General features: G+C 42.0%; 1 protein-coding gene across 1 annotated transcript in view; it reads right to left on the minus strand.

Annotated features, from left to right (window-relative positions):
- The window catches only part of LOC126176588 (chymotrypsin-1-like), a 79,109-nt gene extending 55,155 nt beyond the window's left edge, over nucleotides 1–23,954 (minus strand). Inside the window, exons 1-2 of the mRNA XM_049923749.1 lie at nucleotides 23,775–23,954; nucleotides 16,436–16,545 (exon numbers count right to left, since the gene is read on the minus strand). Coding sequence (XP_049779706.1) covers nucleotides 16,436–16,545; nucleotides 23,775–23,954 — 290 coding nt within the window. The remainder of the gene's footprint in view (nucleotides 1–16,435; nucleotides 16,546–23,774) is intronic.
- Nucleotides 23,955–24,294: the final 340 nt, after the last annotated feature.

The following is a 24,294-nucleotide window of genomic DNA, read 5'->3' on the forward strand; positions in this document are numbered from 1 at the left end:
GATACCTCTTAATATCGTGTCGGACATCCTTCAACCGGCGCAGTACAGCACCTCAACGTGGTACGGACTGAACAAGTCATTGGAAGTCCACTGCAGAAATATTGAACCATACCACCTCTAAAGCCGTCCATAATTGTGAATCTGTTTCCAGCGCAGGATTTTGTGCACGAACTGACTTCTCTATTATGTCCCATAAATATTCGATGGGATTCATGTAGGACGATCTGTGTGGCCAAATCATTCACTCGAACTGTCCAAAATGTTCTTGAAACCAATCACGAACAACTGTCCCCTTAGTGACGTGGCCCATTATCATCCATAAAAATTCCACCGTTGCTTGGGAACATGAAATCCATGAATGGCTCCAAATGGTCTCCAATTAGCCGAACATAATCATTTCCAGTCAATGATCTGTTTATCCATGTAAACAAAGCTCACACCATTATGGAGTTATCACCAAATTGCACAATGCCTTCTTGACAACCTGCGTCCATGGCTTCGAGGGGTTTGCACCACTCTCGAACCCTACCATCAGCTCTTACGAAATGAGATCAGAACTCATCTGACCAGGCCACTGTTTTTCAGTCGTCGAGGACCCAACCAATACAGTCAAGAGCAGAGCGTCGCTGCAGATGATGTGCCGTTAGTAAAGGCTGCCACAGCCCATTAACGCCAAATTTCGCCACATTGTCCGAAGGGATACGTTCGTCGTACGTCCCTCATTCATTTCTGCGGTTATTTCACGCAGTGTTGCCTTAGCGCTGACAACTCTACGCAAACCCCGCTGCTCTCTGTCGTTAAGTGAAGGCCTTCGGCCACAGCGTTCCCCGTGGGGAGAGGTAATGCCTGAAATTTGGTATTCGCAGCACACTCTTGACACTGTGGACTCGGAATATTAAATTCCTTAACGATTTCGGAAACATACTGTCCCATGTGTCTAACTCCAACTACTATTCCACGTTCATAGTCTGCAAATCCCCGTGGTGCGGCCATAATCAAGTAAGACACATTTCCACATGAGTCACCTGAGTACAAATGACAACTCCGCCAATTCGCTATCGTTTCATATCATGTGTACGCGATACTACCACCATCTGTATACGTTCGTATAGCTGTCCCACGACCTTTGTCATTTCAGTGTACTCATTTTATTCATTAGTGGCATAATCTCAGGCATATGCTTTCTCAGTTGCTCTTACTGTTTCCTTTATTATTATTATCTTCAGTATAATCACCCCTATATTACCATTGTCTCGCATCATCACACATTGCTCATCTTGTCGCTTAGTTTTACCAACCTCACGCAACTTAAACTTTCACGCTCTGTGCCAGACAAGTATACCTGATCTTGAACTTTCACGCTCTGTGCCACTTCCTCTGGTTTCTAGGCTATCATTACTAAAAAGTAACATGATAAAGCAAAATACCTATTTTAAGGGGTCTGAAGCGTTTTAAACCATTCCCTTAATCACATTTACAGCATTCCACAATGCTGGAAGATAGGTAAAAAATCATATCGTTTTTTACCCAGTAAATTGCTACTATTGGCCACGCACTGAATGACGCATCATAGGGAAGATGTCAAAGCGAGAAGATGGTTAAACTACTGTGGGACTAATGCACTGGCAGTCTAATTAAACAATAACTGTATTCTGCATGGAGGTATTCCTCTATCAGTTCTGTTTCTTTGACATTTCAATAATAATTCACTTCGTTGATATGCACAAGATACGACAGCACGCCTTGCTTCTTTCCTCATTGCACGCGTTTATGGGCAAGCAAACAACACACACGTAAGTTTTTTTTGCAAACGTGTACACTAAAAAAGTTGTGCATACGAGCTGAAAGCTGAAAATCTAACGAACAAGATGCAGTAACGAAACCAGTAAGCAAACAAGCATCGGTTTCGGAGTTCCAGTTTCATTTGCAATCTGTACAAATAGAGTAAAAATGAAATTCAATGGATTACGAAAGCATGCTTTTCACATCACTTCCTTCTATTTCTGGTTATCCGTAATATAGCAGCAAAAATCAAGTTACGTTAACGAGGCCAAATGTGTCGGATTACTAGAGCAAAGACGCTCTCAAGAACAGAAACACGTTCGAAATTGCCTTCCTTACAACATGTTTCCCATGTAAGCACTGTAATTTTAGTACTTAAAACAGCTGTTGCGAACACACGACAGAAATAACGAACAAGAAGCAGTCGTAAACAGCAGTCTGCTAAAGTTTTGGGCTCCTTAAAATGGCGGAAGGTATCACCCACTCTGGCTTTAAATCAACGTGCAGCGTTAAGTCTGTAGTGCCAACTTCCTTCTTTTTTTTACCTCCATGCTTCTTATATTTCTTTGAGTTTTATCTCTGGCCTATGTGTGTTTTGTTCTGCATATGGCTGTCCCTTTTCGTATTCTATCATGTCAATACGGTTTTCAAGATAGTATTTATGTTTAAAAAATGTGTGTTCATTTAGAATTTCGGGGGTCTAGTGAAGCAAGGGGGGGGGGGTCCAGTGAAGCAGGGGATTCAACGCGTGGGCTTTGACCAATGACGTCAGAATTGGCCAGAGATCATTTATTACACTGATGAAAGAGCTAACAAGAATGTTCAGAAACGAAGGAAAACGAGAGACGAAAAATATAGTTGACATATATAAAGGCCAGTAGTATTTTCAGATTAACGATATCGCGTGTTTCTCTGGACAATGAAGGGGGAAAAATGTATGGAAAATATTGGTAGCATAGAATACATCACGTCACATACATATGAGTTGTATCTCGAACCTCATTCGAACTGTATTGCTTAAGTGCAGTACGGGATACAAGTTTGGTGTACATTTCATCGTTTTCACTAGCATTAGTGTCCTGTTGTTCAGCTGAACTATGTATCCCGTGCTTCACTAAACCCTAAATGAAGCACGGGATACAAATTTTACATGTGTTGTTTATTTCGCCTCCGCTAGGGTAGAAAGGGGCAATGCCGACACCTTAAGACATTTTTAATTTTTTAATTTTTACAGATTTAGTTACGTTTTTTATTGAGGTACCTAAAGTTTAATTGGGGATTTCTGCTTTCATTAAAAATATAGTTTTGTAAAACTAATTACATTTATGAAGTGAAAAACGCGTATATAGCAATGTCTACTGGATGTCGGTATTTCCCCAGACGCCGGGGCAATTTCGATACCACTTTTGTGTAATGCCGACATCAGTGAGAAATAATAACATGAATGTGTATCAATAAAATGTATATTGTTACAAAGTTATATATTCTACTTGTAATAGTATGTCATGACTATAGATAAACAAATATGACAAATAAGTCTGAAAAGGAAACAAATCATTTTAAGAAGTAGAGCAAAAGTCACAAATGTAGTTTTCAGGAGAATCATATCCGCTACAGTCTGCATGTGCCCATTTCCCACAAAATACACACCAATACCACAGTTCAGTTTTAATGTCATATTCCCCACAGACTAAACACATTTCACTGTCTTTGGAAAATAAATTCATTCCGTCGTCCATTTCATCGTCGTTGCATAACGTTGACTCATCTATTTCTTCTTCTGAAGATGTTTCTTCAAAAGAAATCTGTTTGCTGCACTTTTTCATCTTTTTTTGCCTTTGGATGTGGCCTTCCATGTGGTAGCGCTTGATTTTATTTTGGGTTTACCCTCGACTTGACCTAACTTCTTCAAAAGCTTAAGTTTAAGGTTTGGAACAATCTTTGGGTCATCAATTACCTTTTCTAATCTACGTTTAGATTTCATATCTTTAATGACTCTTTTCTTCTGTGCTTCCTCCAATACAGTTTTCATGGGTGTGGACGTCACAATAATGGAATGTTGCTTCCTGTCAACTTTTTGTTTTACACCATCGTGGGGTTGTTGTTGCTGTTGTTGCTTAGGCGATAAAGCTTCTAAGGCTTCTCTGAAGTGAACTGTATCCTGCGAGGTTTTTGGAGAAGGTTTTGTTCCAGGATCCGACCTCGAGGAGCAAGCTACTGTATTAGCGTAAGGTCCAGAGAAATTCAAGTTGGTGGTTCTCCAGGAACGCTGTGAATTTTCAGCCCTTGCCTGATTTGTGTTTGCAGGCTCCTCAGTGACTGCATTATTCCCATCGTGAACACCATCGCCATTCGTTGGTTCATCAACATTTTCTGGGTCAATGATGACCGGAGTTTGGAGTTTGTTCTCAGAGATAAAATCCAAATCACTGAACTTTTCTGGTTTGTCCGGGAAGATCCCTGCTGCACCAAATCCTGATACACCCTCCTCCATGGTTGCGACATTCATGTAAGCTTCATTGAAGATCAAAGCAATATCATAAACTGATATCTTCTCGAAGCGATTAGCTGTCACACTGAATGTTGAATGCCTTCTTGAGAGGACTGTAAAAAGCCAAATCTAAAGGCTGCAATTTGCGTGATGTATGTGGTGGTATAGAAACCACGTGAATATAATTAGCTCTACAAAACTCGTAGCTATCTAGAGAGATGTGACTTCCATGGTTGTCCATAATGAATAACACAGGGTCTTACTTGGTTGGTTTGGCGTTCTCTTTGAAGTGCTTAAGCCAATCATTGAAAAGATCTTCGTTTGACCATCCGTTATGTGAACATCTATATATGGCCCCAGCTGGCCCTCCTTTTTCCAACTGAGGAGACATCCGCTTCCAGGGATAGATGAACATGGGTGGGATGTAAATTCCAGAAGCACTTATAGCGCAGACCACCGTAATATTCCTCCATCGTTCCCAACTCGTTGCAGAGCCTACCTGATGCTGACTGTTAGGGGCTAAAACCTTTCCTGCCTTTTGAACTGTTGATATCCCAGTTTCATCCATATTGAATACTCTTGTTGTCTTAAATTGATGTTTTTGATATACTTTATCCAAGTCTGAAAGGAATAAATCAACTTCAGATTTATTAAAAGCCAGAATTCGGTTATGGCTTGCTGCAGAAGGCTGCCTAAGGCTTAAGGTTGGGTTCCTTTTGCGGAAACCGGCCATCTTAGTCCTCACCTGCCATTTTTGTTCCTTTGTTTAAGGTGTGCTTAAAATTTAAGTTTTCTGCAAGGCCATATGCAAGTCGACGTAAGTCTGTTAATGTGATACCATAGAACTGGTTTGACAATGGCTTTATATGATCAGTTAGAATAGCTTCCTGTTCGGTTGTAAGATAGGATTTTCTTCCTAACGCTGGTTTGGCTACTGATTTTGCTTTTAAGCGATCATGTAGCGTAATTCTGGGAATTCCTTATTCCGCGGCGACGCTCTTTACTGATCTACCACTTTCAACTAGCTCAAATGCCCTTTTAAGAGTTTGTTCATCCCATTTACCCTTCTCAGTCGTCCGTTTTCTCGATCTCACCATCTGGAATACAATAAAAACAAACTTTTAGGCATTAACAATCCCCTATAAAATATTAGGACAGATGGGGAAATGCCGACACCCTGTCGATATTGCCCCATAGGGGGATGTTGGCAATACCCCGGAGGGACAAGATGGCGGATACCTAACCCTACATACTACTAAACACTTTGAAATGTTACAACTACAATACCAAAATGTTTGTGAAAATATGTAATATCTAGCTGTATATGTTGTATTTTAGTGACGCAGATGATTGGAATATTACCTTAACTAGTTCAGAAGTCCTTCTTTACATCGAAAACTACAAAATTTTACAATAAAATACCGCAAGACTACTGGCACGCGTAGGAGACAGAAACACACTGAGCGTTAGTTGTGGTGTCGTCCACAAGGGCGCAGCACTAGGTAGCATCGCTCCGCTATCAAAACCTATCGTGTCAGTATTGCACCAGGTGTCGGCATTGCCCCGGTCTACCCTATCACTATCAGTCTGTTCTTATGTAGGTATTAGTACTACCGATGCAGAACGAGATACGTACATAATATTTGTATCCCATACTTCCATTGACCTCTATATATGTACCCTGCTAACGAACATGTGGAAATGGACGTACGTTAAATTTGCAACCTGTACCTCAGTTGAACTACGCGAAGAGGCAATAAGACGACACATACACAATTTTTATCCCGTACTTCACCATGGGGTACAGTTTTGTTTCCGCCTTCGATGCTAATAGCATCCTATTCTTTTCTTGAGCTATATAGCTATCCACAACATTTGTATCCTGCTCTCCAGTTGACATATATTGGTAAATCTCATCAATGTTACATATGTCGTTCTTTTCGGATACGTAGTGTCAGTGTAAAGATCAACTGAAGGACGGGATTTCAGTTGTGTAGGCCGTTTCGCCTTCAATATTGCTAGTACAGATTCGAAAAAATCATGCTGATACTAGTGCTGTGAAACGAAAGAAGAACTACAGCTGCGAAATTTCTATTACGTACTGGACTGCAAAAAAACATACGTATTGGTGTAATGCAACAATGAAATACGTCAATGGTCCAAAAAATATGCGGGTGGTCTCATTCAGTGCAGAATTTTATGCCCTACAATTTTTAATTCTACTATGTTTTCGATATTGTGAGTCATTTACGAGATATAATCACAAAACCGAAAAAATACCCTTTTTCGTGTACATTTTTGTCCCCCACCACTTTTCCACAACTCCGATGAGGAGGAAAACCAAGGATAGTCATATTGGCCCACAAATGAAGCCATTAAAACACTAAAACCTTCTGTAGCAATTATTTCCGATTTGTCTAATTTTTAGATTTAACCCTACTGGACTGTAATATTTCTCCTTTGTATTAGTCTGATGATCCTACGGTGTTGCCTTTCCTCACATGCCTTATCTGTTCCAACATCTATTTCACAGAGAAGAAGCTCTGCATTGTGATCAAAAGGAGAGTGGCCACAGTTGAGAAAAACTCGCGCGACAGTAATGTGGCAGTGAGTTGAGTGTGCGTTGTAACGTGCTCTACACAGATAGTATATACCATTCTAAAAACAGTGTAACTGTAAATGAGCTGAAGAAGTTCGAGCGAGATAAATATATTAAATCGTCTCATGGTGTCAGTGCACTGATATTTCCGAAGTAATATCAGTCCGATTATCTACACTCCTGGAAATGGAAAAAAGAACACATTGACACCGGTGTGTCAGACCCACCATACTTGCTCCGGACACTGCGAGAGGGCTGTACAACCAATGATCACACGCACGGCACAGCGGACACACCAGGAACCGCGGTGTTGGCCGTCGAATGGCGCTAGCCGCGCAGCATTTGTGCACCGCCGCCGTCAGTGTCAGCCAGTTTGCCGTGGCATACGGAGCTCCATCGCAGTCTTTAACACTGGTAGCATGCCGCGACAGCGTGGACGTGAACCGTATGTGCAGTTGACGGACTTTGAGCGAGGGCGTATAGTGGGCATGCGGGAGGCCGGGTGGACGTACCGCCGAATTGCTCAACACGTGGGGCGTGAGGTCTCCACAGTACATCGATGTTGTCGCCAGTGGTCGGCGGAGGGTGCACGTGCCCGTCGACCTGGGACCGGACCGCAGCGACGCACGGATGCACGCCAAGACCGTAGGATCCTACGCAGTGCCGTAGGGGACCGCACCGCCACTTCCCAGCAAATTAGGGACACTGTTGCTCCTGGGGTATCGGCGAGGACCATTCGCAACCGTCTCCATGAAGCTGGGCTACGGTCCCGCACACCGTTAGGCCGTCTTCCGCTCACGCCCCAACATCGTGCAGCCCGTCTCCAGTGGTGTCGCGACAGGCGTGAATGGAGGGACGAATGGAGACGTGTCGTCTTCAGCGATGAGAGTCGCTTCTGCCTTGGTGCCAATGATGGTCGTATGCGTGTTTGACGCCGTGCAGGTGAGCGCCACAATCAGGACTGCATACGACCGAGGCACACAGGGCCAACACCCGGCATCATGGTGTGGGGAGCGATCTCCTACACTGGCCGTACACCACTGGTGATCGTCGAGGGGACACTGAATAGTGCACGGTACATCCAAACCGTCATCGAACCCATCGTTCTACCATTCCTAGACCGGCAAGGGAACTTGCTGTTCCAACAGGACATTGCACGTCCGCATGTATCCCGTGCCACCCAACGTGCTCTAGAAGGTGTAAGTCAACTAACCTGGCCAGCAAGATCTCCGGATCTGTCCCCCATTGAGAATGTTTGGGACTGGATGAAGCGTCGTCTCACGCGGTCTGCACGTCCAGCACGAACGCTGGTCCAACTGAGGCGCCAGGTGGAAATGGTATGGCAAGCCGTTCCACAGGACTACATCCAGCATCTCTACGATCGTCTGCATGGGAGAATAGCAGCCTGCATTGCTGCGAAAGGTGGATATACACTGTACTAGTGCCGACATTGTGCATGCTCTGTTGCCTGTGTCTATGTGCCTGTGGTTCTGTCAGTGTGATCATGTGATGTATCTGACCCCAGGAATGTGTCAATAAAGTTTCCCCTTCCTGGGACAATGAATTCACGGTGTTCTTATTTCAATTTCCAGGAGTGTATTTCTGTTTACAGTGTATCAGTAGTCGCTGTAACAATAATTTATTAATGCTGCTACTGTGTATGCAACTTCTTAAATTCATTTTTTCGTCGCAATACACGTATGAGTATCTATGGGGCGGAAGTAAGTGAAATGAAGCTATTTCTTCTCAACTGCCTATAGTGCAGAGCCCATTATCGCAGTTTCCATATTTTTCGAAGATTTGTGCTATTATTATCTTTCTGAAATATAATCTTTGCAGTTGTAGTTACTGTGTTGCCTGAGATCTGCAAATACAAAGATATGTTCTCCCCAGCGTTCCATCTACATGCAAAAGCTCATTGTCTTTAATTGCAGTCGCTGACAGAGGAGGAAAGTTCTGTTTGATATTTTTATGTTGTATTAAATGATTTATTAATGTCTTACCATCGTTTCTACGAACAGACATCAGTCATGCAAGCAGATATCTAGGCTAATTGACTAATGCAGCAAGAAATCGATAAAGCGAAAGCACGTTTCGTGGAATAACAAAGATGACGTACTGTTCTTCAGGGAAATTATAGGTATAAATATATATCTTTTCTTCTGTCACTTTTAAGCCACAGAAAACATTTCCTATAGTCTGAAGCCTTAAGGTAACTAACTCATGAACACCTGGAAAAATAGAAACAACTTTCTTAAAGTTTACATGCCTCTAACTAAAAAACGTGAACTCTTCTTTGGATGAAAAATTATAATATGAATGGTTCTTGCTGAACATTTTAATATACAATTAATCACATTAGTTTACAAGTTGACTTTATTGCAGTTTTATTTGTGAAGGTTCATACTTTGAACCTATGCACTGACCAGCTATCTCAGTTAGAAGCTAAAAACTTCATTACACATTAACATTTCTTTCTAAAGTGCAGACTACTGTCATACTATTTCAGCCACCTGTTTTTATTCTAGAAATATTTACAACCGAGAATTTAAATTAAGGTTAGTTTTTTATAACCAATGTGCGTGTATTTTCCTGCATGTTGATAGTACATTAGCGTTTGTAGTGTATTTTCCTCCAAATAGTATCCTGAAATATCCGAAAAAAAATTTCAGGCCCCTAGCTCAAATAGATTTTTTGTGCATTAAGTTAACTTGTCAGAAAATATAATACTCGGGAACTTCAATTTTATTATTTCATCTGTGACTCACCTCTCTTGTTCCTAATACACTCCTGTTACATGATCTGCTTGGTTTACATGTTCCTCATCTCCTCTTCTTTCTCCTTGTTATTCTGGCGTCTTTGGATGCCTCAAGGACCCACTTTCCAGCTTCGCTTACCCTCACGAAATCAACAGTGATGGTCTCATATCGAATCCAGCATATATTCCTAGCAACTCTAGAACTTTACACATGCCAACTGCCTCAAACTAAAACAAATTACAGGCATAGTAACTATCGTGAAGGACAAAATAGCAGAAACTGCAACTACATAAAAGTTTATAAGGGAAACAAAACTCGAAAAGCAGACACATGAAGGAAATATAAGAGAATCACAAAGCGTATCTTCTGATATGGCTGTCAATTTGACTAACAGTTGCATAGGAGTCAATCGCAATACTGACGTGTGAAAGCAGCGGAATTGTTGGTGTGGACATACGTCGAGAAGTCTTTAAGTTGATTTTTCAACAACATCCTAGCGTCCAATTCAGTTCTTTTAACCACCATTTTGTTAAAAGAAACCCTAAATATCGATTTAACGTGAAAAAAAAGAAAAACGATTTTTTAGAGCAGATTCACTGGTAAGTTAACTTAAAGCCAATTGATTTCGAATCTATACAAAAGTATTGAAGAAAGCTTGTAATCAAATACTCGTACTCCATAAAATAATTCTGTAACGAGATGTTTTGGTATTTTTAGTTGGTACAAGGCAAAGAATATGATTGTCAGGCGGGATGTAATAACATTCTCAGCTTTCCCACATATTTGCATGGCACTATGCAAGCTTGCTACTCTCTTTTAGAATCTGGACTTTAGAAAAAATGGCAAGGTAGTGTTAATTAGAACACAGTGAGAAGTTGTGGTCTAAATGACAATAGATTTATTCATCCTTAACATCAGAAGACACCAAAAATGTCTAAAGAAACGTCACACAAACATTTTTATTTGACAAACGCTTTCACTAACATGGGGTCTATGGTGGACAAAGTAATCATCTGGGGATCGACACACGACACTAACCGGAACACTAATCGCTTTATCTGGCTTCATACACATGAATCCGGGTTATGGCACAGAAACTATGATACCATCAAGCATCTGTACTCTATTTTCCAAAAAAGAAAAATATGGTTCGAAAGAACAGGGTGCTGAGAAACATATATTGGAGCTCTACACCATAGCGTCAAATACTTTACCCTCCTGCTGGTCAGGGCTGCACACCACGATGCGTTCGGCGACTGATATCATGGACGGCCGCAATCTGTTATTAATGGCGCGCGCCCGAAAAATGCAAGTACATGGTCTCAGGTTAGGTTAATTCGGAATGCAGGTACTTTCCTATAAGCCTCTGAAACACTGGTTGATCCCAGTGTGCAGGTGGATCCATTTGCTGCTCTTCCAAACCAATTTGACTCTGTCCCACAACTATGCGCGATGGAATATGTCAAATGTTTAGATGGTCGACTCAAGACAAATAAGTACACCCACACATCAGTCGTTGTGTGCATGATGCTAGAAGCAGTACCTCTGACGGTTCAGAAAGAGACTGGCACAGGCTCTAAGTGGCACACTAGCAAAGGACACAAGTCTCACCGTTTAGGTAGAGACCTGCAGTTCTTTACTAGTGGAGCGCCAGTACACGAATTATATTCTCTTTCTGTACGCTTTCCTCCTCAGCTCGGCAGCAAAAGCCTATTTACATCTTAGGCTTCCCCCACTTTAGCACAAGCCAATCACAAGCTGGAGCACAGCATTCGAAGGTCAGTGAGCGCCCCTTGCTCTGCACCGATTTGACCAATCAGAGACTTTAAAGTTAATTGGGAGAAAAGGGAAAAGATTCAGCTTTGTGGCCTCTTTCCCACGATTTTACGCGTGTCTTTTGCTAACAACATGACCAGGATGGAACCACACCCCTCTATAAACAGCTTGTTATCTCCCCCGTTGCGTCCATTTCGAAGTTTCCAAAGAACGGTCGTAAACTCGCTAAAAGCCTCGTGCTTCCACAAATAAGTTTCGTAGCAGAGTCTGGACATCTGGGCGCCAGTGACCTGTCCCACGGAAATTCGCAGAACGCTCACAGTTAGCTCATCGGCTTCCTGCCTGACAAGGACCCATCCTCTGCTTTATTGTCGGTCTACAATACGCTGGCCATTGCAGCGGCGACTTCTCGGCGCTAGTCAGTTTACCTGGACGTCGCTGCCTGCCAACCGACGCCAACCAACGTGTCTGCACAATGAGACCGCGGAACTCAGCCGTCCGCAAATGTTTCCACCCAGGTTCTGCAGAAAAAACGCGCCCACAGTCCCCATGCTTTTACTGCAGTCGTTTAAATCGGCACCCTATTCCTTTGAACGCAGGTAAAGCTTACCATTATTCCTTCCCTAGAGCACGCAAGCAAGAGCATTAACTACTGCGCACTATTTCATCATGATGTATGAAGTCAAATCGCAATAAAGATCATATTCCCTAAGAACATGAAGCGGCATAACACTCAGTCAGAAGTGAGAGTGCTCTGCAATCTCTCAACTATACCTTAGATGTTGCAACTGATGAGAACAAACATTTCCCACCACTATTGTCTTATCGGCTGTGGGTTTTTATACCTAGTTTCTTACATCATTATGTAATGTACAGGGTGGTTATAGTTACATTTTCGCTACTTGAGAGTGACCTCATGAAAGACGAGTGATCGCAGGACAGCGAAACTTTGTGGGAACATTTGCAAGAATGTGCAGAGGACAAATAACAATAAACCATTGAAAGAAACATGTCTTAATTTCCATATGAGCTGGTAACATTTGGTAACTGTGTACCATGTTTACGTTTCAGGTTACAAAAGTTGTTCAATGTGATGATCATCTGCATCCACGGCAGTATGGGACCGCACTAGAGGTACCATTTCACAGTTGAAACTTCCTGGCAGATTAAAACTGTGTGCCGGACCGAGACTCGAACTCGGGGCCTTTGCCTTTCGCAGGCAAGTGCTCTACCAACTTCTTTTTTTTTTTTTTTAACTAACCTAAGGACAGCATACAACACCCAGTCATCACGAGGCAGAGAAAATCCCTGACCCCTACCAACTGAGCTACTCAAGAACGACTCACGCCCCGTCCACACAGCTTTACTTCTGCCAGTATCTCGTCTCCTACCTTCCAAACTTCACAGAAGCTCTCCTGTGAATGAAACCTGTCTTAATTTCCACATAAGATGGTAACATTTGGTAACTGTGTACCATCTTTACGTTTCAGGTTAAAAAGTTGCTCAGAGTCTGGAAGGTAGGAGACGAGATACTGGCAGAAGTAAAACTGTGAGGATGGGGCATGAGTCGTGCTTGGGTAGCTCAGTTGGTAAAGCACCTGCCCGAGAAAGACAAAGGTCCCGAGTTCGAGTCTCAGCCCGTCATACAGTTTTAATCTGCCAGGAAGTTTCATATCAGCACACACTCCGCTGCAGAGTGAAAATCTTATTCATTTCACAGTTGTTCACAGCACTTTTCGAACGGTGGACCATGGAATGTTCACCTGCCATGACACAGATCGTGCACTGCTTGAAGATCGCTCATTGCGTCCAGCAGTCTCAGCGATGGCAACAGTAACTTATTCAACAATTTGGGGTGCAGCTGGCTATCGGCTTCTCCCAGCAGCAATACACATAGCGGGAGTTAATTCGAACTTCCGAATCATTTTCCTGAACTCCCGTGCGGAAAAAGAACCTCGCCGTATTCATTTAATGTGTCAGCGCTGGCCAAGAGTAGCTGCTCCATGGAAAACAGATTTACGAGTAAAGTGTTGCTCATATTGTCCAGACCCATGTTGGCTGTGTCCAGCTCTAATACATATCCATGCTTGTGTTTCCACCCAACGTCACCGTACCAGTACTGGCGCCCAACGAGAGGTCATGAGTTAATGACACTAACACTACCAGCAACGCAAATACTGCGGCGCACAGCATGAAAATCATTCCCAAAAAATTAGATACCTTTATGGTAACTAGTTTTCCGCCTGCTTGCATTACTAACAAGCACATATTGACGTGCCTCCATGGTAGAGATGTGCGGTGGCAGTCGATTCTGAAATGGCGGGATGATTCTGATGGCAGGTGGTATAGCTTTTAATATTCTATATAGTGTTTTTAGAAACAGAATCGGGTGTAGCTCAATAAACTGTAGAAACGATGAACAAAAAACACTGCATTTTAGATGTCCTTTGTCTGCAAAAGGAAGCCGATTAGCCACATACGCATTAAAAGATATGAATATTGGGCAAGAGAATCTTTAGCTGTTTGATTAGGCAAACTCGCAAGTGTTCCATATCTCTCCGCTTAAGAACGAGTAATTCTGTGACGTGTTGTGTCCATTTGTGAACACAAACTTTGAGTTTACAGTCGGTGCGGCATCCGCAGCCGTCCATTGATCTCAGCTGCCTTTTGAGAATATAACAATGTAATTAATTGATTGCAATTGTTCTTCTGCAATTGTACTCCGCGTAATAACCTGACATTATTCATTGTATGTTTGCGTATATTTAGCCGCAAAAGCTAATCTTTACAGTTCTCCGTGCGTTAACACTTGGTGTGAATATACTAAGGCACATCATAATTACGTGTAATATATGTTGAACCTTCTCATGATCCAACATTTTCGTCTGCTGACATTGTATTGTGTGGAAATATTTTCAGACGCAATGAAAACGTAAGAATCAATTTAATGTATGCTTTTAAGTAAAATAAATGCAGTTTACATGCTCTGAATTCCACAGCTTTTTCCTTCGTTGTTTGTGGAGGTTAAAAAAAACTGGTCACACATTCAGTCCCCGAAATTGTTCGCCTTTTATGACTAAGTTTTTGCTTACGCTGCCTTTGTGCTTTTGCCATTTCATAAAAGGCGCAAAATTTCGAAAAGTGAATGTGCAACCAGGTTTTATCTATGTTCAGCCTCCGCTAAGAACGAGGCAAAAAGCATTGGTTTTTCAGTAGGCGTAAACAATCAGTATCAACACTTAAGAAATTTTACGACAATTTCATAAAGAAATACTGTTTTAAATCTATAAATACGAAATGTTGAAACTTAATGCAAAGGTATCATATTTCCAGAATGCCCACAGATCATTTATATATAAAGGCGATGGGCGTCTCGTGAAAAATCATCTTTAATAGTAGTGAGCTTAAGGAGGAAAAACTAACAATAATGGATAACATGTAACAATTGCTACGCAAGATGGGCACACTAGCAAATATATAATTAAAAACCAACGGATTGTTCAGATAGTAATGCGTAGCATGGGCATATGACATTATAAAAATTCAGGAGTAACATAAATGTGTATAGCTCATAACTGTAATTGACACAAAAGTCTAGATACAAAATACATTTAATGTACTTCACGTACAAAAGTCTAGAGGTTGCCCTTATCCACAAGAAATACAAATGGTTGAAGAGATGACTACGCTAAGCAGATTCAGAAGGATGTAGGCTGCAGTAGGTACTGGGAGATGAAGAAGCTTGCACAGGATAGAGTAGCTTGGAGAGTTGCATCAAACCAGTCTCAGGACTGAAGACCATAACAACAACAACAAATATCTAGTTCTAAAGATGAATCTTCACCATTATGGATGCATTTATAATAAGGATGTTTAACACGGAGCCAAGATTTTATAAATTTTTCAACTGTATTTTCATTTATTTCACTGGAACTTTCTTGTGGTAGACTACATTACTAAGTCGAACTTTATTATTCAAATTATTATTGTGTGTTTGTCTTAGTGTTAAATATTCTGTCAGTTAGATAGTATTAATTTAATTACTTTGTAGCTTCTTCCATTCTTTGCTCAATGAGACTGAGTGTTTTAACATGTTCTTTCGACATCTAAAATGGCCTGTCGAGCACTGACATTGCTGACTGTTAGTGGTCGTTAGGAGACGTAAAGGCCAAATCTGTTAAAAATGTTCTGGGATATAAATTATTTGGAAGAATTTTTGGTACCTAGCTTTTTTGTATTCTCAAAATTAATTCGTGAAAATGTGGATCTTACTATGTAGATGAGGAGACGATATCCGGCTGTTGCGATTCTGCAGTTTGGTCTACTTAAACCTAAAGCCTGTGTTAGACATGTCTTAAGTTCCGAATTTGTAAATACATCATACAGTGTAAATGATCAGGGTCATTATGTACCACATTAGTGTAGCTATGTTTATCAAAAGGGATTATTTCATCACCACTGGATTATGTACCGCCTCAGACTGCTGCCTATGAAAAGACAGCTTCAAAAAGAAAGTTATAAACTTAATTACGCACAATACACACTCAGATTAACCACGAGTGGCAGGAGGAACTGGCTATAGTTTTCTTGAAAAAACTATTCCAGCATTTACCATACGTGGTTTCAGAAATTAATAGTCAACCTAATTAATGAATGCTGCAAGGAATCATATACTGTTGTGCACAAATGCAGATCTTGCATTCACAGCACTATTGAATACCTTACTTGATTTGAAGCTCTAGTTTTCCTTCCTTGGCATTCTGCCGAATGCACCAATATGTAACTCTGTTCCATACATGTACGCTATGCTCTGTACCTCACAACCGTAGCAATGTCGCTCGAAAAGTAATTGAATACTTCAAAATATTTTGAATCCCGTCTTTTACAGACAGAAATTCTGTAAGGCTATTTACGTAATTGTAATATTTGTGTTAACATGCAACATTACGCGTAAGCTACAGATTTGTGCACAAATCTATAAGATAAGTAGTGGTATATGGGAGGAGTGTTTGGGATTTATTCACTCACACGTCTCCGTTGCTGTAGAGGACACAGTGGGCTGCCGTGACGAGATTGTTAGCGTCCGCGATGGTGGCGCCGCAGAACGGCCGACTGCTGCTGCTCATCCACAGTCCAGCCTGCAACAGGAGTGCATTTGACAGTGTAAATCACAACGTTCTCCTAGAAATACTGTAGGTTTAAATATTTAATGGCTTAGACAACGAATGACTCGTGTTTTATTTATGGGAAAACAATGAAGACGAGGAGGTTTCTCTGACCGGAAATGTAAAGCTGCTTCATTTGTTATGTAAACGGCAGATTTGATTCTTTTGCAGATGACACAATTATTACAATCAATACTGAGAGAAATAGAATTAAAGAGCAACTTGCAAATGCAGTATTTAAATAAATTACTGAAGGATGTTCATGCACTCACTTAGAAAGAAAGTTACAGCACCATGGATGAATTTGAGTCATTGCTAGAAATTCATAAATGTGAACGAATATTCATATTTTCGCTATTCAGATTGAAGAGAACTTGAATTGAAAAAAAATTTTAGAGCTTCTCAGAAAAGTCTCATTAGCTACATTTGCACTTCATGTTATGACAGAACGTGAAGGGAATGAATTAGGAAGGTACCAAACTTCGCTTATTTTCAGTTTGTTACTACTGCGAAATTATATTCTAGGTATTGTATGTTAACCGGGGACCTAGAAACGACGGAGATGCTCCGTTCCCGCCGCAGCCGCAGTGGTCCACAACCCCACGACGACTACCGCAGTCCACTTCACCCCTCCGCCGCCCCACACCGAACCCCGGGTTATTGTGCGGTTCGGCCCCCAGTGGACCCCCCAGGGAACGTCTCACACCAGACGAGTGTAACCCCTATGTTTGAGTGGTAGAGTAATGGTGGTGTACGCGTACGTGGAGAACTTGTTTGCGCAGCAATCGCCGACATCGTGTAACTGAGGCGGAATAAGGGGAACCAGCCCACATTCGCCGAGGCAGATGGAAAACCACCTAAAAACGATCCACAGACTAGCCAGTTCACCGGACCTCGACACAAATCCGCCGGGCGGATTCGTGTCGGGGACCAGGCGCACCTTCCTGCCTGGAAAGCCGTGCGTTAGACCGCACGGCAATCGGGCGGGCATATTCTAGGTAACTCACCTATAAGATAATGTTTTCAGTGAATAAAAATAATGCTCAGTGCTCATTTATAGCCATTTTGTAAACAACTAGTTAAAGACTCTGGTACTTGAACAACAGCAGAGAACACATGCACATTGTGTGACATAACTGTTTAGTCACATGTCACTAAACAACGATAAATAAATTTATTGCTGTTGCATAGTACTAAATTTTCTGGTTGAAGGAACAGGGCCTGTGAAATCTTGAGTTTGAGCCCATAAAATTTCCCTTTTGCTGTTAAGTGTTGAGAGAGGCCAGCTGCAGGCTTTACGCGTTGGGCGGTGAAGTTGCGGACATTCGAGAGGTTTTTCCTTAATTCCCCAAAGGACTATTTAGCTGCATGAGGTCGCTTCAGGTAACGGTAATCCCAGACTGGTGACCGCAAAGGGTCTTTCTCTGTGCGAACTACGAGAGGTCCCTGGGAGAGGGGTTAGTCAGAAATGTCCACAGACTGAAGCGTATGCAGGTAATGAGCCACCTCCATTTCTCCGTACAAAGCGTGGGAAACAAGCTAAATTTTGCACCCAGACAAATTTTCAGCCAGTCAAGGTAAGAGCTCGTCCAGAGCCAGCCGCTAGTCAGTTTACGAGGTACAACAAGCGCTTGTTGAAAAAATTCTGTAGGATTCCCCTGAATTTTGGAGAAATTCTCGGTTGTCACAGTGGCAAAATTCATGAATCCTCTCCTCCAACCGGTGGCGTTTAGTAGCGGGGTGGAACGTAGACAGAAAACGACACTCGGTGTTTGAACCACGGGGCGGCGATTCGTCGTAGATATATCAAGAGGTGTCCGGCCCCATCCTGGCGCTTGTTTCGCTGCTTTTTCTGTAAGAATCGCGTGTACGTTTGTGGTGCTTTTGCTCTATGCAGCGCCGAATTTAAGTGTTTATTCCACAACGTGAGTTTCCTCTTTGTAGTAATTCTTTTATGTAGGTAGCATTCACGTGATTTCTGCATTTATAAAATATTATTTTATCCGTTTTTGTTGGAGAACACTGCAACTCTTTTCGTATATTACACTGTAGGAAATTCTTCAAGCAACCACAAGTTTTCTTGAAATGATTTTATTACACCATTACTAGTTTCAGGCCTGAGCCCATCCTCAGAAGGTAGTGCTGACTTCTTGCAAGTTTTACATTTTTGACCTAAAATATAACAAATATCCGCATCCAGTGACACCTGTGGGCTGAGGATGACACGGCGGGTCGGTAGGTACCGGACGGAGTTTAGTTTTTAAATATAACAAAACTTTTGTCCCACATAGTTTACAAAAGATTTTACATATCCCCACCTAAAATTTAACACAGTTTTTATAATTACATACAGAGGAGTCCAGAAAAATGTCGACCTCTTTGATAGTTAATATCTTTGGAACAAAATGGCATATCGTTGTAATTTTGCGCATTAGCGTAGTCCATTGTTTTCTCAACAGATCTTGGCGCGCGTTTTCCAGCAGATGACAGCGCAGCAATGAATGAAGTACGATTGTTGTTTGAGAAAAGCAAGGCCGTATTGTGGTGGTACTGGAAGTACGAAAATATGATGGAGGTACAACGGCAGTGGTGTAATGTGTACAAAACTCAGCCACCAATACGTACAACAACTTGTCGTATTTGAGATAAATTTGAAGCCGACGGTATTCTTGAGGATGTGCATTAGGAAAAAGGTCTGTCCGACCAAAAACACAAGTGCAGCTTCCAGCCCTGCCGAGTGCAACGTTTTACTAGGTCACCTCAAAAACCTGTGAAGCAGGGCGCGCGTGAGATTTCCAAGATTGCTGCCCGCTGTGAACGAGGACGACGCGGTTTGAAGGATGGATAGAGTACTGCGAGTGGTCTGTAGGCATTCTTCGCGAGGATAAACGTTTTGCAGGGATGGTTATCTGGTCTGACGAGGCGCAATTCAAACTGAACGCTACTTTAAACCGACATAACTGCGTGTCCTCGGCTCCTGAAAATCCTCACGTTCACTTGGACAAACATGTTAATCTGCCGGGTGTTAATGTGTGGTGTGGTCTGTCATCGCGCAATTATTGGCTCATTCTTCTTTGAAGTTGCCGTAACTGGTGAGATGTATCTTCATATCCTGTAAACACCGATTTTACTTGCCATGTGAGAGGTGTTTAGAAATCAAACATTTTAACTACAACAAGATGGCGCTCCTTCTCACAACCACAGGAATGTCAGTGCCTACGTGGGTGAAAATCTAACTGGACCAATGGTAGGTCGAAGAGGAGATATTGAGTATCCACCACGATCTTCTGACTTAATACGTACCATGAAAAATGAAATTCATCAACAGAAGCCAGCTATACTGGACAATCTACGAGAAACTATCGAGGCGTCTTGTGCGGCTGTCACATTGGCAACACTGACAACCGTAGTTCGGTCAACGGTTCAGCGGACATCAACGTTGTTTTGCTACTAATGGGGGTAACTTTGAACACATTCATGTGTTTCCCCCCATCATGCAAGAAATGTACCGTCATGTCACTTTGTTCCATTAATATTGACTATAAAAGAGTGTACACATTTTTCAGGATCCCTCTGTAGGACGCAACACAAATGTAAAACGCAAGAAGTCAACGCTACCAACTGACGAGGGGCTCAGGCCCGAAAATAATAATGGTGTAATAAAGCCATTTCAAGAAAACTTGTGGTTGGTTGCATTATTTCCTTCAGTGTATTTTACAAAGTGATATCAGAACTAATACGAAATTTATCACACTATTGACTAACGTAAATTATTTTTTGTAACTCGACGCCCATTAATTTTTATCCTTGCTAAAGAGAACTCAGCTGTAGTTTACCTTTATCTGAGAAGCATTTTGAAGGCAAATAAATTAATTTTTAAGGACATCGTCATTATTTTTAGCCTACAACTGTCTGATGAAGTGACCTATAATCTTAATAAATATCGCCAGTCAGTTCTATATGACTGAACTGTAGTCTCGCTGTGACGGTGCTCCGGTGTAAAACAGGTGCCATCACGAGGAGCATCTTTCATTTACCAGGAAAATTAATTGATGCAGTCCCCGATTTGTTTATTTTTGTACGAGCGTAATCCCAAAAGTAAGGTCTCCTATTTTTATATAAGTATATACCTGTTTATTTCTACAATGGTTTACATCAGCTTACAGCTTGAACATTTAGCTACTATTCGACATAATCACCATTTCTGTCGATGCATTTTTGTAGACACTGTGGTAGTTTTTGTATGCCCATGTCACACCAGCTCTCCACCATCCTGTTCAGAAAGTTATTAACCTCTTCTGTCACCTCGTCGTCGGAGCTGAATCGCTTTCCGGCCAAATGTTCTTTTAACCTAGGGAACAGGCGATAGTCACTGGGCGCCAAGTCAGGACCATAGAGTGGGTGGGTGATTATGTTCCACTGAAATTGTTGCAGGAGAGCAACGGTTTGCCGAGCGATGTATGGGCGAGCGTTGTCGTGGAGAATGTGTACTCCCTTGCTGAACATTCCTCTTCTCCGGTTCTGTATTGCCCGTTTGAGTTTTTTCAGTCTCACAGTACCTGTCAACATTAATTGTAGTCCGGCGACGAGGTGAAAGAAGAGGTTCATAACTTTTTGAACAGCATGGCGGCGAGCTGGTATGACATAGGTACACAAAAACTGCCTCAGCGTCTACAAAAATGCATCGGCAGAAACGGTGATTATGTCGAAAAACAGCTAAATGTTGAAGCTGTAAACTGATGTAAACCATTGTAGAAATAAACAGATCTATGTACTTATAAAAAAAATAGGAGACCTTCTTTATGGGATTACCCTCGTATGTTGGGCAATTAAACTCCATCTGCATTTGCACTGAGCAGCGTGACCGATTATCATTGCCAGTGTCATTCCACCGCGTTGTGGACCTACAAGGACTAATTGCTTATTGACTTAATCGTGAGTTGAGTTAACTAGCGTGGCAGGCAGCTTGCACCGCTACAAACAATACGCAAAAAAACAGCCAATATCACAACTGTTGTGAAATTTGTTGTTTATAATCGATTCTAGTTCAGAAGACATTGTTAAAATCAATTGTTCAATCCTCGCATAAAAAACTATTCTGTTATTATTCACTAAATAGGGAGTGTTATTGTGCTACGGAAATCATTTTTCTCTTACCAAATGATATATAGTACTACGATTCCTGCTCTTACTTCACAGGAGAATACATAATATGTAGTTCTGAAATTCAGACGGACATGAACAACGAAAAGCGAAGACGGGACAAGAAAGATGATATTAAAACTTTTGGCGTAACGAGAGCGCCCAGACGAACTTGCAGGCAAGAGGTGCTACAGTTCTTGATGTCCAAAGTGGCGTTACACACTGGCTTAGCAACGCCAAGGTATTCTGGCGCCCTAACAGGTAGCTGTGAATATACGCCAGCAGTAGCGGATTAATTTCCTAACGAGTTATCTACAGCTGACAGAACATTAAGGGATTATTACAGGCCTGATTGCTGATCACCACTTACGATTGATCTACATGTTCCCCTACTTTGCTTCACGCCATGCCTATGACAATCTCCTTTCGATGCGGCCAGTAGTAAGAACTTGTCTATGGATAACTTGAGCGTGTAAAGCAGGTATTCCCAAAGTGGTCGATATCGACTCCTTGGGGTCGATATCGGTTTCCCAGGGGTCGACATAAACGAAAACTGATTTTGCGGGTCGACGAGGTCTAAAAATCGACCCCTATTAAATTAACACAAGTTCTTATTTAAAACTTTCAAGATAGGTAGGTACTCTATTGTTTATGTTGTGTTACGTGTACTAAGAATAATTAATATTTTTGTAGTAAATAGCATTGTTGTAGTAATGTAAAGTCTCAAGTTCGTACAAGATGAAAAACTCGGCGAGTCTGTGTGGACAAGTTTGTGCAAGATAATGAGTTCGAGCGTACGTCTTTCAGGCGCGTTTTGACTTGCTCTCTATTTGACGCTTACGCAATTTAACACGAACGAATTCATGATCAAGTCCAAACATGTTCCTGATATTTTACTATTTAACGAGCTTGCACTCAGGTTGAAAGTTCATTTGCGTTTTGAAATTCGTTGGAGCTTGAACGATAATAACTCATATAAGTACTCATTTATTTCAAGAGATTACAAAGTTATTACATAGCTAAATTAAGTGAAGTAAAGTGACTGAAAAAGTGGTAAATACAACATACAACATATTTGTAGGTAATTTGGCCATGGGGGTCTGAGGTAACAGTTCATTTTGGAAAAGGGGTCACTTGTCCAAAATAGTTTGGGGATCCCTAGTGTAAAGCATGATTTACACCGGAGCGAACACATACGAACGAGATGCAGTAAACAGTACCCGAGCACGAGCAACAGCATTCAGTCTTGTTCGGTTCGCATTCGGAAGTGTTCGTTAGTGTTCCGCTGCTCAACGGTCTTTCAACGAACGATCAAAGAAACTTCGCGCTTCCTCCGCTTCGGCAGTCGCAGCACAAAGAGCATTCGTCTGCTGTTTCGCGCGAGAACTATTTTTGTTACTGAATGCATGCCACTTGAGCGATTGAGTGGTCAGAAAACAATATAAAGTTGGTAGTAGAAGAATACAGGCATCATAAGTACTTCTGGAACACGAGAGACTCATAGCACAAAATGCCGAAAAAATTAATATGCTTGGTAGGAAATTCCACAATCACTCAAAGATTCCAATGGGTACACGGAAAAGAGGGTACACCGAATACTTGCTTCCAGCCTGCGGAAAGGAGTGAGTGGGCACAAGCAAAGGTATTTCTTTTTATTAAAAAGGATCAGCACAAAGAATTGTCTTGAAGTGAACAACTACGAATACGTATCTATAAATGTGTCTATAAATGAAATTACATGAAAGACCCGATCAGTCTCGCACATTAGACTCAAGACAGATGTAACTTCATTGCACATATATCACTGTAATTTTAAGAACTTTTGACTTAATGTCCGAATAAATAAAACTCGATTTGATCTTCGCACGATCTGGCTATCTCTTCCCCCCCCCCCCCCCCCCCCCGTCCCCGCCCCATGAGATATACTGGTACGGCAGATTTTATCGGGCAGCATGCAGCATGTATATTTTATATTATTTTAGCAGGGCTGCATTTACGCATAGGCCAAGTTGGCCCGGATCTAGAGCGTCGAAGAGGGAAAGGATGCCGACGCCACTCACCTGGTAGGGGAAAGCGCCCTCGAGTGCGTTGCTGCCTCCCAGTATCCGCGACCCATCCGTTGTCGAGGATGTCGAATTGACTGGAGTGACGTTGTCACGAGCGGGCAGGCTTTGCAATGTAGTCGCACCATCTGTAAGAGATGTTCCATCAGGCATAATGAGATGAATTTCAGGCTTCATACCTGTCATTAAACCAGAGTAGCCGAAGTTGTTAGGATAAAGCTAGAGCGGAGGTTGACAGTTCGATTTTTATTTTAAGGAGCAAAATACACTGATTCAAAAAAATCACAACACCAAGAAGGAGTTGTGCGACTTAAACGAAGGTTGGCAGAACAAATCGGTAATTTCAAGGACACTTCCGAACCAGACTCCCTATAGCGTGCATTCCACTGATAGCAAGCAACCGCCATTTGCAACTTCAATGGTGCCAAGCCAAAGCTCGTTAGAGGGCAGGGTGGAGGTCTGTTTAGCCGGCCGATGTGGCCGAGCGGCTCTAGGCGCTTCAGTCAAGAAGCGTGCG

Source organism: Schistocerca cancellata, chromosome 3 (genome assembly GCF_023864275.1).
Source record: "Schistocerca cancellata isolate TAMUIC-IGC-003103 chromosome 3, iqSchCanc2.1, whole genome shotgun sequence".
NCBI lineage: Eukaryota > Metazoa > Arthropoda > Insecta > Orthoptera > Acrididae > Schistocerca > Schistocerca cancellata.